The following is a 19,725-nucleotide window of genomic DNA, read 5'->3' as shown; positions in this document are numbered from 1 at the left end:
ATGGGATTCAATTTCTGAATGAGATTCAGAAATCTGTTTTATTTCTAGTACATGAACTTCTTTTCACAATGTAAAAAACATGAAGAACTATCACTTTATTTAAAAAATGGAGGGAAAAAAATTTTAAAGAAAAAAAAATGGGCAGGTGGAGTTAGGAAGATTCAAGATCAAATCCAACCTCAGGTACTTACTAGCTATTAACTCTGGGCAAATCCCTCAACCTCTGTTTGTTTGCCTCAAATTCCTCATTTGTAAAATGGGGGTAATAATAGCAGCTACCAGCCAAGGTTGACGTGATGATGAAATGAGATAAAATGTGAAAAGTGCTTAGCACAGTATCTGAGACATAGTAGGCACTATATCAACTTTAGCTATTATTACTTGTTGTTAATGACATGACTCTCTGTCATTTTGCCTTTGAAGTATTTTCATACTTTCTCCCTACAACTATCTCTCATTATCCTTTCTATAAATAGTACAACTTTAGACTCAGATGGAACTTGTATGTCATTTCATGAGTGATAATACAAAGCAGGGTCCATTACACTATACTGGCTTAAAAAATAAAATTAGTGATGTTCTGCTTCTGACTAGCCAAATTCTGAAAATTCAAACCTAAATTTTATAAAGAAAAGTGGATGATTAAACATTGCATTTAAAGATATTAGGTGAATTATTTTCTAATATTTTCTGAAAATATAAGGCTTTGAAGATGGAGGGTTCTCGTATCATTATCCTATTCTTAGAATCTTCTGATGTATGTTTACTTGTATAAGGTTCCCAAAAGTCTTAGTACATTAATACTGAAGATTTCTGGGACACCTTGTATTAATTGCTTTATTAAAAAAATATTTTTTACAGTATTTTCAAGTATAAATTTTTTAAATAAATATTTTAAAACTTTCACCACAATTCATTCTATCTCATGGGTTTTATTTGGTCATGATGACAACACAATTTACACAAAAACAGCTTTTGTGGACAAATTATATGGGATTGTAATTTAAAGAGTAGTCTATTAAACTAAGATTATTTTCCTAAAATATTAAAGTCTGTTTTGGACAAGAACACTATTGAATTTACATCAAAGCTAATTCCGTCAACAAGCAATGTTCTACCAGTTATGTTAAAGATCATTATTTAATGTTAAACATTAAGAAATTTAATGCTTTGGAAGTTATATCACATAAATCAGAGGTGTCAAACTTGCAGCCAACTCATAACACTGCCAAGTGCACCTGAACCAGGTTAAAATGTAATTGGCAAATATTTAACAAAATAAAAAAAATATAATAGAACATAGATAAGGTTAATACATGGTTCTTCTAAGTCAGCATGTGGCCAGCAGGGATCCTAAGCAACATCACTGACACAAATGATCAGTACATAACAACAAAATCAGAACAGATTTCTAAATAAACAAATACAGATATAGTTCAGATGGAACACTAAAAAAAAATTAAATTACAGTCATTTAGGTTATTTTAGACTGCAACAATAATAACATAAAAATATAATTTTAGAACTGAAGGAAACATAGCCTCATTGGATATTAAATTAAGACATATTAAATAAGTGAATTGCATGTTTTCCTCTATCACAATGAAGACTGAATTAAAAGACTATATGGCTGCTTCAAATCATGAGTCCACTGAAGGTACCAGTGCAATATATCCTACTGCATGATACGCAAATATTGAAGCAAAGATAACTGTTAAAATATGTTAGAAAATCCAATTAAAAGTTCATCTACATTATTCTTATTTCTTCCTCTTTTCTCTTTGTATTTTTCTTTTCTGTTGTAGGATCTTCAACTCAGTCATTACAGTCACTGTTTTACGCACCCATGTAATCTAAAAAACAAAATATGTGTGAGTATTACATATAACTGAAAATAAACTTTAAAAGAGAAAATTAAACCTTATGATTTCGTAATAGACTTACCACAATGATCATAGCATTTAACAGCAACGGTGCTGAAAAAACCATGGAGATAAACATCCCTCTTGAATCAAAATATTGGTATTTGGAAAATGACCTATATGTAAAATTAAAAAAAAATGTTAGTTGAAAAAACTTAAATTCACACACACACATCAAAATCATCTAAAGAGATATATATGGGCTAGTCTATTACCACATCATAAAACCAATTTCTGGATCTAGTTTTTCCCCTCTCATCTTCTTTTGGTATTAGGCTCCTTATCAAGGTAGTCAGGTGAACTGTGTTATCCAGAAATTAACAGGCAAGAAAAATAGATGAAACAAGATTGGTAAAACAGGCCAGGCACTTATAAAAAAGAAAAATAAACCACCAGACCAAGCCTAAGAAAATGATCTTAATTAAAACCATCCTTTTTAAAAACTACTTTAGGTTACTACTAGCTTCAAATTCTGAACCCTGTAATAAGGCATATCAATAAGTATGCTTCTTATACATGCATACATACATGTATCTTACACATCTTATATATACATGCATATCATCCATACTTCATGATTTCTTCTTGAAGGTGCAAATAGGGAGAGTTGGTTTATTTCTGTTCTCGTGCTCATTCTTTTCTCTTCCCCCTATTTCCCTACACTATATTGACATGCTCACATACTTATACACTTAGTACCTTCTAAGTGAAGATGAAAATGAGGAGGACAGAAGAAAATATTATAAGATGTTATAAAATATTAGAAGATAAGGTTTCAGGACTAGGAAATGAAAGGTATGTAGACTGACTAGTAGTCTATTCAGAGATTTCATGCTTGCCATATCGTGAAGACTATCTTTAAAAAAAGGAATCAAGATCATGCTGGACATAGTGAGCACTGAATAACTTCACAAAGAATGAAACTGACTATGGTTTTCCTTTCCCTAACCATAACCCTAACTCCTAATTCTAACCTTAATCCTAATCATTCTGGCTCTCACTGAATGGCCAAAAATAGATCCCAACCCATGTCTCACTTCCTCATTGTTTGAGTTTTGATGGCTCAGAGTGAGTGTAAATGGCAATGGTTTCTGTTCTGGTGAGAAACTCTGAGGGTCTTCCCCTTGTAGAATGATTGTTCTGTGAAGACAAACGAGGCCATCTTTTGACTCAATTCTTACCCAGCCTTTACTCAATTACTGAATAGATATTACCTCAGACAAATTGAGACCTGGGAGAGCCCTTAGTTTAAAAAGGCCAAGTTCTACAAAACAGGAAAATGATAAATGTTGGAGAAGAGGTGGAAAAACTGGAACACTAATGCATTGTTGGTGGAGCTGTGAACTGATCCAACCACTGAGGAGAGCGATTTGAAACTATATTCAAAGGGCTATAAAACTGTGCATACCGTTTGACCTAGCAATACCACTTCTGGGTCCGTATTCCAAAAAGATCATAAAAATGGGAAAAGGATCCACAAATACAACAATATTTATAGCAGCTCTTTTTGTGGTAGCCAAGAATTAGAAATTGAGGGGATGCTTTTCAATGGGGAATGGCAGAAGTAGCTGTGGTATATGAATGTAATGGAATATTACTGTGCTATAAAAAATGATGAGCAGGTGGACTTCAGAAAAACCTTACATGAACTCACATGTTCTTACTTGACTTACATGAACTGATGCTGAGTGAAGTGAGCAGAGCCAGGGCAACATTGTACCGTTACAGCAATACTGTGCAATGACTAACTTTGATAGACTTAGTCCTTCTTAGCAATGCAAGGAGCTAAGACAACTCCAAAAGACTCATGATGGAAAATGCTATCCATAACCAGAAAAAGAATTAGTCTGAATGCAGATTGAAGCATACTGTTCACTCTCTCTCTCTGTTTTGTTTCTTCTTTCTCATGGTTCCTCCCAGAGTTTCTAATTCTTCTTTAGAACATAACTAATGTGAAAATGTTTAATATGAATGTGTATGTAGAGTCTATACCAGATTACGTGCCTTCTTGGGATGGGAAGAGGGTAAAAGAGAAAATCTGAAACTCAAAATCTTATGGAAGTGAATGTTGAAAACCAAAAAGAAAGAAATTAATTAAAAAAGAAAGAAAAAAAAACAAATATATAAACTTAAAAAAAAAAAAAGGCTAAGGTCTCTCAGTACATCTGGGGCCATCATCAGTCATCCTGACCTATGTCTTGCCATTGGACTCACAATGGCACAGCATTGCCTCACTTAAATCCAATTTACTTTAAAGTCAATACATTACCCTCCTGATGTCATTGGTTCCCTTCAAGAATGAAGGACTAACAACAACAGGGCACCTTAAATGGGATCTGTAACCACACAACAAAGACTGGCTTATTGATTCAAACAAGAAAACCAAATGTGTGAATAATGTCTATTGTCCATACTAGGACACGTAGTTGGATAATTAGATAGGGAGGAACATTTGAGAAATTGTAAAACAATTCTGATAATCTCAAGTTGTTCCCTTTAGAAAAAAAATTAAAAGCTCATTGTTTAACACTGATTTTCTTCTGGTGATGCTATACAGTTATCCTTTCCACACACCAAGGGTTACAGGTACAGCTGGAAAATTCACATAAAATTTTTTGGCCCTCCCTTCATACCACAGAAGAAGACTGAATTATTATGGTAGTAAAAGATAAAACATGTTGATATTATACAATACTATAAATATATTGTATGCATTTTTGAGTTTCTAAACTTTTTCTTTGTCATCTACAGGCTTTTTTGTATTATCTATAGCTTCTGCAGAACTCCCCCAAAATTCTCATTTAATTTCTTATGCCAATCCACAATACATCGAAACTGTGATGGGGAAAAGTAGCAATGTAGAAGGGATAACTGTATAACTACAAGTTACGGCATCATATGATATCTAAAGAATAAAAATTGGAGGTAAACCAAGGAGGGGAATGTACAGTTGCACAGCAGGCCTTTAGGGTCCACAGAGGTCAATGTTGTACTAACTCCTAAGCAAGGAATGATAGAAAAGAAATTCAAGAAATTCTACTCAGAAAAGAAGTTGGGTTAGTAAGAGAGTAAAAATGAGGCATTATAGCTGACTAGCTCAAGTACTTAATTGATACTACATACTGTTAAAAGATCCATTATATTAAGTATATCCTCTGTGTTGGACTTATGGGAGGACAGAGTACAGAATCACATTGGATGGAAAATATGGATTCTGATCATGTATTCATTAAAGAATACAGTTTACACATTTATACTTTATAACAGAGTTAACTATTTTCTAATATTTTTATTATATTAATGTTTATGATAAAGTATAGGTCATATTATATATAATTGATTTGTTATAAAATATAAATACAGCATAAATCATCAAAATCATTATACATTTTCACAAACGCATACTACATGGAACTTCTGACATATACATACTACCACTACAGTTACTACTGCTATTACTACTACTACTACTGATAACGTAAAGCAGTTTTCAGTCTTTTCTGACTCTTTATGACCCTTTCCAGGGCTTGATTGGCAAAGGCACTGGAGTGGTTTGCCATTTCCTTCTCCAACTAATAGTAGTAACTTTTATACAGTACTTACCCTGTACCATGCACAGTCCTAAGTACTTTAAAACGATTAACTCACTTGATCCTCATAACAGCCCTGGAGGTAAGTGTTATTATTAACCCCATTTTACAGATGCAGGTAAGTGACTTGTCCAGATTATAAAAACTAATAAGTGTCTGAGGATGGATCTGAACTCAAAGCTTTCTGTCTTCAGGCTCAGAATTCTATCTGCAATGACATCGAGCAGCTGCTGATGATTCTATTCCTCAATCCAAGAGTAATCCAATTCCACTTAAGAAATACTTGTAGTTTGATGAAAGCCAAAACTTTATCTTGTGCTTCTGTATTCCTGAAGTGTTGGGTAATAGTAGGAATTCAACAATATCTGCTGACTATTAATGTTTTCCATTAATCATTTTAAGAAAAAGATTATCAAATGTAAGAAAAGTATTACTAAAGTTATTTTTAAGACTTATATGTACACACACACACACACACACACACATACACATTATGTGATCCTATAAGTATCACTGTGAATACGTCTGTGTCTTTCTTCATCTATAAAGTGGAAGTGATATTTCCATTGCTAGTCTCATAGGACTGTTGTAAGGAAAGTATTTTATAAACCTTATTGCATCTTATAAATATGAATTATTATTTTAACTACTGAACTATCTGGTACTTTTTCTTCTGTTTAATTACTCTAAAGCAATAAATTTCATTAATCATTTCACAGATCCAACATTAATTTTAGCCAAATGCTTACAGTTCCTCGTAATTTCTCAAATTCCTTCAAATATTAAGTTACACTCTCCACCTATAACCTGTTAATGTCATATTTCCTCAAAGCAGCCATAATTTCTCAGTTCTTTTTATTCTCTTTTGCCTGCTTTACAATAATTTGCGTAAAACTTAGTAATGTAACTCAGAAAAGGTTTTGGACTTTGCTCAAAGGTATCCGTATTACAAGAAAATGCTGCTGGTAGAGAAATCTGTTTTTTATGGGCTTGTCAATTTCCAAAACAATTCAGTCTTTCATTTGGAGAGAGGGAGAGAGAGGGAGCGAGTGTACCAAGGAGGAAGCTGTAAAGAATCATAAAATTTTTATAATTAATGTATAACATATAAAGTTATGTTTTGTTAAAATATAAAATTATAAAAGGCTCCTGTTCAGATGGAAAAAACAAGTCTCAAAAACAAGGCTGGATACCCCAAAGTAATGGGGTCAAACTCAAATAGAAAAGGGGCAGGGGTGGGGTGGGAGTGGGGTTTAGAAAATCTCATGTTAACATTATCTATGCTGTATTGCATTTTTACTGTTATACATGTCCTGAATATATTTCAAACTGATTCAGGCCACAGGAGGGAGTTTTGGTCTGCTTGTGGCAAAGACAGTGAGTTTGATATTTCTGCTCCAAAGCATCAACAAAACGAAAAAAATCTCGGAAACAGCTCCTAGAACTCTAACTTAGGAAAATCTGAGGAATATGTTATAAAGTACTATGTCAAAAATATATAAACTTAAATCATTTTTACCTCCAATTCATAGCGGCTACTTCATTGATATATTCAGCAGAATAGACTAAAATCACTGGAAAAAAAAAGACAACAAGTCATAATAAAAGTGACATTGAAATGAATAACTGTTGTAATATTATATATTATATTATGTATTACATTATATATCATATATAATCATGTATTATTATAAAATTATTTTTTAAAAACCTAAACTCTTTCAAATACCGTAAAGAAAAATGCTAGAATAAGGAATTGAGTGTATCACGAGTCTTACAGAACTAATTCTGTATTCAGAAGGAACAAAGAAGAGGAGGGAATAAAAGCATCTAAACAGCACCTACTATGTCTTAGGCACTGGACTAAGCACTTACAAATAACGTCTCATTTGATTTGCTCAACAATGCTATGAAGCAGGTGCTGTTATTATCCTCATTTTATAGTTGGGGAATCTGAGGCAAACTGAGGTTAAATAACTTGCCCAGGATTACACACCTACTGAGGCTAGATTTGAATTGAGATCTTTTTGACTCTCAGTCCAGACCTCTAATCTCTGAGTCACCTACCTGCCTCATAAACAGAGAAGTAAAATATGGCAAGTCTTAGCCATCATACATGGGACTTTTACGAATAAAAGATTTAGTGCTACCAGAGACTTTAGAGATAATTTAGTTCAATGTCCTCATTTTACAAAGGCACTGGGATTCAAAGATGTTCAATAACTTCCTCAAGGTGACACAGGTAGACCTAGAATCAAGCTTTCTTACCCAACACTGCTCTGATCAAAGTGCATGGCTCCTAAAGCACCTTTAACAGTAAAGTCTGAGATAATAATTATAAAGTGCTTAGCACAGGCCCTGGTAAATAAGCACTATATGAAGGCCAGCTATTATTATTAGCTATCATCATCCTACTGATAGTTTTTATTTTATCCTGACTGAACACTAACATTCTAGCTATCTATTTGGCGGAGGGAATTCACGTTTATGTGAGGAAATTTCACTTTGGAAACTCCCTTCATCAATGTTAAAATGAAACTCCTCTGCATTAATGGTCTTAAGAGAGTTGTCAAGGAGTACTGGGAGATTAGGGAACTTGCCCACCACCACAATGCTAGCGAGAACTGAAACTAAGTCTTCCTAACTCCAAAGCCAGGTTTCTCTCCAGTATACCAACATTGCGTCTCAATATTTTAATTCATATATAATTAGATTTGTACTCTTGATCAAAAATTGCCTTCGTTTCATATGGAAATAAAATGAAGACAGAATCATATGAGAAAGGAATACAAAGGAAGATGCTTGTATCTAGCATATAGCTTGCCTACCCAATGAGATTATAAACTCCATGAAGCAGAAATACAGTATATTTTTAACGGTTTCTCTTCTTTCAGCAAAAAACAAAGTTTAGTACAATTTCTAGTAACAGTTTGGAAGATACTAGGTAAAATAAATACTTGTTGAACCAGAGTCACTCAGTTCAATTCACTGCCTACTCAATTATAAGACTTATTCATTTGTTATCCAAAAAGCATTTATGAACAACATATAATGTACAACAAGAATAATGTACAAAAACTGAACTCAAGTCAACAATGATTTGTTAAGTATCTACTATGTGTAAGGTACTGGGCTTATAGTATTTTATTTATAATTAATACTAAAAATATGGTAAGTGGGTCTGGACATTTTCATAAAGTGTACTTATTTCAATATTTAAATGATTTAAGATTTCGTCAGTGTAGATACTGTTCTGCACCAGTGCAGACTGTCATTACCCCTTCTCAGTAGATGGTCTTTGTAAAATACTGACTGAAAAAATGGTATCCAACCCTCTGGCAATACATTTATTTTTCCAACATTCACCTAGGCTGGTGACTTCACAAGACAAATATGCAATAGGTTATTGGATTCCTAATTAAAACCTTTCCAATTTGATGAGGACCATCAAGTATATCTGTAGAAACTGCAAGCAACTAATATTTCATATAGATAGCTTAGCCCCAAGTACTGTTTTTTCACTCACCCAAACACAGGAAATGCCCAATCTGAAGTCGATATCGTTGAAAAGTAAGGTACGTGAGCAACAGGCAAAGTATGTGGAAGCCTAAAAGTCCCAGTAACCATGGCTCAGACCAGTCAGTATGCTATAATATAAGGAATAAACATCATAAATTTATTAACATCATATCAATATAAGGTATTAATGGACCAGTTACAAGTCCTCATGCAGAACAATACCCTGAGAATCTTCACTTCGGCAATACTTCTTTTACTTTAGACTATGAGAACAACCATTTTACTTGTAAATGCCTCTGATATTTAGCAATGCCTCATGAACCTTCCTATTTCAAGAAGAACAAACAAGATAAAAAGCAGGGGAGAAGAAAGTTGAGAAAAGGAGTAAAGAAATAAGGGGGAAATAACAGAAAATGAACTAAGGGTTCAAAGGATGGGTGCCTTAGGAAAGATCATAAAATCTGGGGAACCTACTCTAAAGTATGTACACTAATGTAGAGTAAAAATGGGACATCATTTTGAGAGGTGGTAGAAGTCATAAAGCAAACTAAGAAGAGTAAGAGATATCTTTTCTATTGGTGCTTCACACATTTAATTTAATGCTTCTCCAGTCATTCATTCACATTGTGGAGCTAAACATATTACAATTAACTATACGTACCTCTATCAATCAGATTTTTGAGAGAGAGGCAAATTCAATGCCACAGAAAGAACACTGGTTTGTATGTATGAACTGGGCTATATTTTAGACTGTGCAAGTCCCTTAGCCATCATCTCATCCAATACCCTCATTTCACAAATGGGGAAACTTAGGCTCAGATAATTGAAGTAAATTTCCCCAATTCATAAAGCTACCTAGTAACAAAGCCAGTACTTGAACTCAGGTATCCAGATTTTAAACTCAGTGTTCTTTTCACATACCATTATGCTGAACCTGTGAATTTGGTTGACTGGAAAAATAGTAGGCCCTTTAATAAAAATAGGAAATTTCCTTACAAACTAAATGTTTGGACAGATGAAGAAACTTTGGTGAACAAGGTGCTGGCCACAGTACTAAGGGATTATAGGAGTCTTTTCTGAGTCACACTTTGCTCTTCTGGAAAATGAGGCAGTTACAATGGAAACTGGGGGTATTTTATGTCATGGATCTCTTTGGCAAATTGGTTAAGCCTATGAACAATGGTCTCAGAATAATGTTTTTAAATGCATAAAATAGAAGGAAATCAATTATAGTAAAATTTAGTTCTTAAAATGTTTTTAAAAAGCTTTAAACCCCACACTAAGCAGTCTTGGACTAGGTGATTATTAATTATATTATAATATACAATATAATGTTATATCATCACAGAACCAAAGGATTAAAAGAGACATCAAAAGCAATTATTCAAAATGGCATCTTACTTTGAATCCTCTTTACAATAAAGGTGGTCATACAGTCTTTGCTTGAAGATATCAAGTAAAGGAGAACCCATTGCTCGACATATTCCATTACATTTCTTTTCTAATAGGAAAGATCATTTTCCTAATGCTAAATCAAAACTTACCTCTGTAAAAAAATCAAACGTGAAGGTACTGAGAGGAGTTCTTCCAGTTCATAGATGAAGAAACGCCTGGATTTTTCCAGTCAACCAAATCCACAGGTTCAATATTTCTGACTCTTCACTCCACCATTTAGCTGTCAAATCTTTTGGTTTCTATCTCTACTACAACTCTGACATTTTACTTTCTCTCAACTTTTGTGGCCAGCACCTGTATTGTATGCCCTCCTCATCTCCTATCAGGACTACTGTAATGTATTCTATTTTGTTTCCCTCAATCCACAGGGAATACAGCTGCCAGTGATTTTCCTAAAGCACAGTTCTGAATATGTCACTTGCTCATGTCTCAGCAAACTCTAATGACTCCCCATTGCCTCTAGAATAAAAAAAATAAAATCCTCTAGTCTGGCACAGCTCTTCACAAGCTGGCTCAAACTTACCATTCCATCCTTATTCTACATTGCTCCACTTCCTGCAGTCTTTGATTCTGCCAAACTGGCCCTAATATTCCTCACACCTGACAGTCCCATCTCCTGTCTCATGCCTTTGCACTGACTGTTCAGGCCTGGAATGAACTCACTCCTGCATCATTTCTTAGAATCCCTTGTTTCATTCAAGAGTCTGCTCATGAGGTTTTTCCTGATTCCTGTTGGGACTGGAAGCTCAATTCCGTGTGGACAGTCTCGGGCAGGTAAAAGTGGGACTTCTAAATCTTAGAGTCTTACGAGGCCCTCCATGAACAGCGGGGGTTCGAGAAGGTCAGACCGAGCTAGCTCGGCTAGCTCGGGTATTTCCGCCTCTCCCCCGGAGATACCTGATGGGTGGAGTCTCCCTGCCCTCGAGGTCGTCCTGGATTGGAGCACACCTAGTTACCTAACAGCATGGTATTGAGATGCAAACTGTGTGGCTAAAGGTTAAGTAGGATTGAGGAAGCCTAAAAGCTCTCTTAGCACGTGTGGAGCCAAAGAGAAAAGTAGGGCTCCGCTTCTTTTCTTTTCTCTCTCCCCTCCCCCTCTCTCCCCGCTTGTACTTCTACTTCCAATCCCTTAAGCTTAGCCTCCTTAGGAAATCTCCCCCTCTTCCTCCTAAGAAAGAAGATTCCCTGCACTTGTAACCGAAACCCTGTAATAAAGCTCAACCCCTGTTTGACTCTGGAACGTCCTTTCTCTCATACGTGCATCCGGCGTGGCCAGCCGAAGACCTCGGGAGGTGAGGTAAGAAAGACTCGGGTAGCCCAATACAGGCCTCTAGGCTTGGCAGATTCCCATAGTTGCTAGTGCCCTCCCTCCTAAAATTATCTTTCTTTTATTATGTATATATTCTATCCTTGAAGTCCTGAAGACCAGAGTTCATGTCCCACTTATGACATATTTTCAATGTGAACCTGGGAAAGTCATTTAAACTCTCAGTCTCCCACTTAACTGTGTAATTAGTTGCAGAGAAAGAGCTGACTTGAACTGATGTGGAAGGGTCTTTCACCCAGCAACACACACACACACACACACACGTACGTTGTCTGCCCTGATTGAATCCCTGAGCTCAGAGACTTAGAACTGCGCCTGGCACAGAGCAGACACAACCTTGTTATCTAGCTCTAACTTTTCTCTTGCATCTCTGACCGCCGATTGAACGTTCTGGACTGGATGGCTCCTACACATCTTAAACTCAACTTGTTCAAAACTGAACTATTATATTTCTCCCAAAACATCCCTTCTTCATAATTTTCCTATTACCACCAGTCAACAAATATTGTTGTCACTTAGGCTTGCAAAGACCAAGTGTCATCCTCAACTCCTCACTCTTACTCACCCCTCCCCGATATTCAATCAGTTGCCAAGTCCTTTCAATTCTATCTTCTTAACATATATGACAAATGATACTTTGTTTCTTCTGATACTGTCAACACACCAGTATAGGTACTCAGTCTGGAATACTACAGTAACCTTCCGGTTGGTCTATGTGCCTTAAGTGTCTCCCCACTGCAGTCTATCTAACTGACTCCTGACAAATTGATCTTCCTAGAAGCAGGTCTTGAAATGTCATTCCCAAATTCAATAAATTCCAAGGGTTCCTTGTTACCCCACAGGGATCAAATACAAGGAGTCCCAAAAGTTTTAAAACGACCCTAGGGCTTTTAGGACACCTTTAAAGTCCTTCATAAGCTGCTCCCCACTGCTACTTTTCCATTCTTCTTACAATTTATTCCCTTCCAAGTACTCTATAATTCAGAGACACCAGCCTCCTTGCAGTCCATCTCCTGACTGAGCACTTTCATTGCCATCTCCATGCCTGAAACTCTCCCCTCATCTGCCTGATTTTCTGGGCTTCCTTCAACTCTCAAGCTAAAATATTTGCAAAAGATCCTCTTTAATCTTACTGTCATTCTTATGAGATCAAATCCAATTTATTCTGTATTATCCTGTTTGTATGTAACATACGATCTTCCTCCATTAGATTGTGAGTTTGGAAAGTAGGACCTTTTCCCCCTCTGTTTGTATCCCTAAGGCTTAGCACAGTGCCTAGCACTTAGCCAGCATTTATTAAGCAAAATGCTCCTTGAACTTGATTTCTTGACTTGTCAATTTTTTGACTGAGAGAAGGGTGAGGCCCAGAATGGCCAAGCACCTCACATACTTAATTAGTCAAGAGACAGGCATGGAAGTTCAGTTTTTTGATCCCCAGTTCAGGGTTCATAGGAAAGCTTTACTGATTTAGTGATGGAATTGATTTTGAAGGTCATCTAATACAAAACCCTCACTTCAACAGATGAGGAAGCCTGAGCCCTAGAGTATAAGTCAGTTGATAATACAGTGTACAGAGTGCTAGATTTGGAATCACAGGACCTGGGATCAAATCGTGCCTCTGCCACTTAATATGTGTCACTGTGGCAAGGTATTCAACCTGGGTCTCTAAAGTCCTGATTCCATTCCATTCACCAAGTGTTTTATTATTACTATGGTTGTATACAAAGTAGCTGGTAGTCACAAAGACAACAACAGAACAGTCCATGATGTCAAGGGGCTTACGAGATCCCAAGTAATATTCCCAAAGTCACAAAGGTCTACAGCCCAAATTTTAATTCAAGTGTTCTGATAAATTCCACCCTCTCTTAATAACACCTATTACATTAAAGATACTGAGTCTCAGATGGATACAGCAAGGCCAAAAAACAAAACAAAACAAAACAAAAACGCAATTTTCCCAACATCAAAATACCCTTCTCCAAAACCAGCTCCAAGTGGCGGGCTCCTAAATCCCTTAGTTTTCTTCCTGGTTAAAGGAAAGCCCAGGCCAGCAGGGGAGAGGGAGGCGTGGCTCGGCCACGCACAGAGCCAAAGCCAGAGCGAAAGCCAGGGCCGTCCTTGGTCAGACGGGAAACGGAGCTCAGGGGGATCGAAGGCGCCCAGTCTGGCTTTTCAGACCAGGTTTTCCACGGAACCTTCGGCAAGTCACTAGGTTCTCCGCCGTGGGGCTCAGTGTCTCCATTCCCGGGCAGGCGATCGCGAGGGGCGCCCGCCTTCCTCGGAGGCGGCTCCGCTTCTCCCGCCTCAGGCTCCAGGAGCCCCCCCCCGTCCCCGGGAGCCAGAAAGGGGAGAAGGCACGACCCCCACCCCACCCCACCCTTCCCAAAGCCTGGCCAGGGCCGACTGACCGTGATCACCCGCTGGAATCCCATCTCAATGGGCTCGGACCGCGGCTGCATCTTCTCAGCCAAGAGCAACTAAGGCTGCAGCGCCGAGGGCGGAGCACGGCCGGCCGCGTCACCGGCCGCCGTTACGACATCCCCCACGGCCGAGGCCTGCCCACCTTCGCGCCCGCCCCTCCCGGGCCCAGCCAGCGTCATTCTAACGCGCGCGATGGTGGAGGTCTCGCGAGAGAGGAGAGGTCGGGCTTCAACTCTGGAGAGACGTCGGAAACGGTCCATTACTTTTTAATTTGGAAATCATGGGGTTTCTCCTTTCCCTGCTTTTCGCGATCTATTCTGTTTCATGGAACGCACGTTCATTAAGCATTTAATAATAAATAAAACAAAAGGAGTAAAATAAATTAAACTTACTTATTATGTTGGGCAAAGTGCCTGCGGCGGTGGATCCCCTACCTTCCTCTCCTCCCCCCCAAAATGCTATTCTTGTGGATAAACTGAAACGTAAATAGTTTGAAGCTTAGAATTTTATATACGATGTTCCTTATTGGGATCTTTTGTGGGTGATTGTTGTATTTGGGATTGAAAGATAAAAGGAAGCAATTGGATTTGTGTATTGATTAAGTAGAGCCTGTGGTGAGGCCGTTAAAGCCTAGGCACTCTCCTGAGCAACGTTTTTAAATGAAGGAAATGTTAAATTTCAGGTAGAGATGATTGGCAATAAAGATAGCTAGGTAGATTGTGTGCGTGCGTGCGTACGTGCGTGTGTGTGCGTGCGTGCGTACGTGCGTGTGTGCGCACGCGTGTGTCCGTGCGTGCGTGCGCGCGCAGCTGTGCGAGGTCACCAGCCTCACTTTTCTCCAGAGCCATCTGGATGTGCGATGCGCACGCGCGCACGCACACTTTACATATACATGTTTTCTTTTCAGTTTAAAAGATTACCGTCTGGAACCTATCCATGGACCACCAGGTTAAGAAAACCTGAACCAAGTCCTCCTGCTGTCCTTTAAATTATAGATGTATGGATAGAAATAGATACTTTTAGTTATATGTGTATACATCTATTATAGATACATGGATAGAAATAGATACTTTTAGTTATATGTGTATACATCTATTATAGATACATGGGTAGAAATAGATACTTTTAGTTATATGTGTATACATCTATTATAGATGTATGGATAGAAATAGATACTTTTAGTTATTTATATGTGTATACATCTATTATAGATACATGGGTAGAAATAGATACTTTTAGTTATATGTGTATACATCTATTATAGATACATGGGTAGAAATAGATACTTTTAGTTATGTATATGTGTATACATCTATATATACATATACATATATATGTATATATACATATACAACTATATATACGTATATATTATACATATATATATGTACATGTGTGTACACCCTGTCCAATTCAAGTTTTATTAGTAGCCTACTATATGCCAGGTACTGTTGGGTAAATGTGATATAAAGACAAACTAAAGGACTTCCTCAACGAGTTTATGGCCTGTCACCAAAAGAAACCTGAAAATAATTTAAAGGCAGTGTTTCTCATGCTTCATTTTGAAAGTCGTCCAATGACATGTTCCCCTGGTTCCTTCATGATGACGTGGAAGCGATTGTATATTCTGAGAATGAAAACAACCCTAAGGTTTCCCTTTATACCCTACAAATTGACAAAGATGACCAAAAAAATAGCAATATTCAATGTTGAAAGGGTATGGATTAATAGACAAATTACTGTATTGGCGGAGTTGTGAGATGGTGCAATGATTATGGAAACCAATTTGGGATTAGTCAGATAAAGTGAATAAGAAGTTCATACTGGTTTATACTGAGATTTCATTACTAGACTTATACTCCAAGGGAGCTTTCAAGAAAAAAGTCCTCAGAAACACCAAAATATTTATAGAGGCTGTTTGTGACAGCAAAGAATTAGGAACAAAGCCCATTGGTTGAGGAATGGTTAAACAAATTATGGTACATCAATGTAATGGAATATTACTATACTGTAAGAAATTATATATGTGATAAACATGAAGAAACATGGAAAGATCTACATGAATTGATGCAGATTAAAGTAAGTGGAACAAAGAAAACAATATACACAATAACTAAAAATATGAAAATGAAATGAGAAAAAACAACCTCCCCCCAAATCAAAAGTTAATCTAATAAAATTCTAAAGATCAAGCAAGACTCAAATAAAGAGATATGAAAAGACATCTTTCCTTCCCCAACTACCCATGGTGGTAGGAGGTTCACAGGCATTGCACTTATTTTTGTACTTTCTCAACCTTTCTTCCTCTTAAAAATATTTGTTAAATGCAATGGCTCTTTGGGAGGGGAAGGGGGAAGGATATTGGAGATAACTATAATGATATAAGAAACAAAAGAGCAGTAAACACCTATTTAAAAAATTGTTCTCAGGACCGTTTTGGATATATAAAAATAATATTATTATGGCTCATTAGGATCTCTAGTTATTTACTCTTTGATCTTTGACCTACTGTTCCTTTAGGAATACATTATTTAGTCTATAACTTTTAATCCTTTCTTCAATGACCCTTTAATGAAAATAACTTTATGGTGTGGCAGTCAAGTAAAAATGTGGTAAGTATTTCAGCTTATCTGTATTTGAGAGTACAACTCCAGTGGGCTGGCTATGTTATTCAAATGCCAAACACAATTTGTCTAAAAAACTATTTTACAGAGAATGCACAAGAAGCAAACATTCACATGGAGGTCAAAAGTAACACAAGGACACTCTCAAGGTCTCTGAAGAACTTTTGAATCAATTGCTTGACATGAGAGATTCTGACAAAGGACCACCCTGCATGGCGTGCCCACATCAAAGAAGGTGCTGTGCTCTGTGGGATAAGCAGAATTTCAGTAGCTTAAAAGTAATTCGAAATACACAAATTTAAAGACATCCCCACTGAACATGTTAATATGGACTGTTTGTGCCCCACCTGTCGTAGAGTGTTCTGAGCTCATATTGGTCTGCGACACATTGTACAACATAGTGATGTGTGAGGCCAAGCAAAGTAAGATTTTTTTTTGCTGTTTTCATTTTACTATAATCAAAAAGTATAATTCCTCTATTTGAATGTGATTAAAGAAGATCTCAATGGGCCTGCCCATTGAGAGAAGCTTGATTAGGGAAGGTGTTTTGTAGGAGGGTGCCAAGTACCTTTTGTTTTTTCTATTGGGTCAGAGGGTCATGCCCTCTGGCTCTAAAAAGTGTATAAATACTCTGAGGGTGAGGTTTTTTTTTTTTTTTTTTTTACTTTGGGGCTTAGTTTTTGGAAGAAGGTTTGAATGCTAGATGAGAGTCAGGAAGCCTCCAAGGAACCTCCTGGCTTTGAAAACCTAGTTGTTGGTGTTTCCCTCTCTGGTAAAGTTGTATTTATATTAATGGTTTAGCAGTTTGGAAGTACTGTCTGTTGATTTTTGATTTCTCTGAAATTTTGATTTTGATTTTCTCTGATATCTGTGCTTGATTGTTAATTCCTCAAAGTTGCCTTTCCTTTTAGAAAAGCAGATCAAAGAACCTGCGGTAGCAAGCCCCGCTGTGTATGTTGAGCTTCTTACTGTTACATGATGTCATTTCAGTCCTCTTTGAGAACAAATTAAACAGCCAATCATTTGTTTGTGAGATCTTTATTCTTTAATCTATCAATCATTGTAAAGGTGACTTGCATTGTGGAGAAATATGTTTTGTCTAGATTGGTGTTTTCTGGCCTCCCTGTTCAACTTCCAGCAGATGTGTCAAGTCTGACAAATCTGAGCCCTCTTTTTTTCTACTACAAATGATTCTGAATTAACTGACATCTTTCTTTCTTCTTTCTTTCTCTTCCTTCTTTCATTCCTTCCTTCTTTCTTTCCTTCCTTCCTTTCTTCTTTTCTTTCTCTAAGTATTTAAACCATTGCTACATTTCCTCTAGGAATTCTAGTTGACATTGTGATTCACCTGATTTCTTCTCTGAGATTTTCTTTGTAGATGTCTTAGAGTTATATTATTCTAGGTTTGTGTTTTCAGCATCTTTGGCCTCATAATTCTTTATTAGTAGAGCCTCTTCCATTAGCTTATTCTTCTAGCCTTACTTACTGAATTGTAATTTTGTGCGTGGGCCAGGCTCTGCATTTCTAGAGGAAATGCTGGTGCTTTTGTTTGGTTCTAATTTATATCCTCTGGGATTCTTTTCCTATTTTGGAGGAAGGGGGTATTGAGTAATGTTTTCTTCAAGAACTGACTCAGAGGTGGGCTCAGCCCAGAATTTTCAAACTTTCAGTGATCTATGAACAATCTGATCTAGGGTGAAGTCTGAACAAATTCTGGGCGACATGACTATAAGACTGCCTTCTTAGAGCTCCAGTAGAATTCTCCTGAGCCTTGTCCCGTGGAAGTTATCTGGAAAGCTCTTCAGATTTAATGCAATAGAACTGCAGAATCCCTGTTGGTCTTAGTCCCCTGCTGTGGCTACTGAGCTGCCATCTTTAGCCTCTGGTATGTGGGCTAAATCCACAACCCCACTCCAAGGTCAGTACATACAGATGATTTGGTTTTGCTACTGTCCCTTACCCTGTGTATGGCCTCAGTTTGGGTCTTAGCTGGATTTGCAACTACTGCTTGTGCAGATACAGCTGAAATTGTCCCTCCTAGTCTACCCTCAGTTTCTTCCCTCAATCCATAGTAAACTCAGCTGTCAATAGGTTTCTATCCCTGCTCCATACAAGGTAACCTGTCAGACTGATCCCTTACTGGATCTGCTACTATTACTTGTCCTGAGCACACTCAACAAGTCCAGTTGAGGTATCATGCTAGAAGATTCTATGTGTGGCCTTTCTGACAACCACCTTCTCACTCCCAGAAGGCCTCTGGCTATCTCTCTATTTTGATCTGTGCAGGAAAAATGACTTTTTGTGGTTTCTTCTCCTGATCATGACTCCAACTTATATTCTTTTTATAACTTTTTTGGGAGTAGTTTTGAAAGAGAGCTGAGCTTTACTGTTTTCTCCTGCTCTAACATCTTTGCCAGTCTTCCAATAACTTTTCCATTTTTTCTTCTATTAATTTAATTTTAATTCTCAAGACCGATTTCTCTTAACTTGGAATTACAATTTAAACATTTAAAATGAATACATTTTAGCAATTATTCGCAAATCATAGGTGCAGTTTACTTTTTTAGATGCTCAGCATTAAAACCATAGTCATAAACACAAAATACACCCTAGTTCTCATAATGAGGATGTTGATTTAGAGAGGAAAACAAGAATTATCGTTCAATAAAATGCCAATTTATCTCAACCAGATGGCTGAACCAAACAACTACATAATCTTAATTTTGTTCTTATGAGATAGAAAAATAAGAGAAATGCTTTGTTAAAAGGAAAATTGCAGCCTTAAGATCCCCATATTAACACTTCATAATTAATATTGAGCAAATTATTTAATTTTTTCCAATTTTAATTAGAAACTCATTCAGAAT

General features: G+C 36.9%; 1 protein-coding gene across 1 annotated transcript; it reads right to left on the bottom strand.

Annotated features, from left to right (window-relative positions):
- Window positions 1-912: 912 nt before the first annotated feature.
- On the bottom strand, window positions 913-14,440 carry TMEM18 (transmembrane protein 18). Its single transcript, XM_072634329.1, has 5 exons — window positions 14,222-14,440; window positions 9,039-9,159; window positions 7,032-7,086; window positions 1,945-2,038; window positions 913-1,853 (listed from the first exon to the last, which is right to left on the bottom strand). The coding sequence occupies exons 1-5, from the start codon at window positions 14,270-14,272 to the stop codon at window positions 1,761-1,763; spliced, it is 414 nt and encodes a 137-aa protein (XP_072490430.1). The 5' UTR covers window positions 14,273-14,440; the 3' UTR covers window positions 913-1,760.
- Window positions 14,441-19,725: the final 5,285 nt, after the last annotated feature.

The sequence above is a fragment of the Notamacropus eugenii genome, chromosome 1, assembly GCF_028372415.1.
Source record: "Notamacropus eugenii isolate mMacEug1 chromosome 1, mMacEug1.pri_v2, whole genome shotgun sequence".
In the NCBI taxonomy this organism is placed as follows: domain Eukaryota; kingdom Metazoa; phylum Chordata; class Mammalia; order Diprotodontia; family Macropodidae; genus Notamacropus; species Notamacropus eugenii.
Note: the sequence above shows the minus strand (reverse complement) of the source record. Positions and strands in the feature narration are given on the sequence as shown.

Bases quoted from the DNA above. Each gene is read 5' to 3' on its own strand.
- TMEM18 (XM_072634329.1), bottom strand. From the start codon at position 14,272: ATGCAGCCGCGGTCCGAGCCCATTGAGATGGGATTCCAGCGGGTGATC. The intron at 9,160-14,221 runs GTCAGTCGGCCC...CTTATATTATAG, and splicing joins GATTCCAGCGGGTGATCACG to CATACTGACTGGTCTGAGCC. The intron at 2,039-7,031 runs GTAAAAATGATT...TTTTACATATAG, and splicing joins GTAGCCGCTATGAATTGGAG to GTCATTTTCCAAATACCAAT.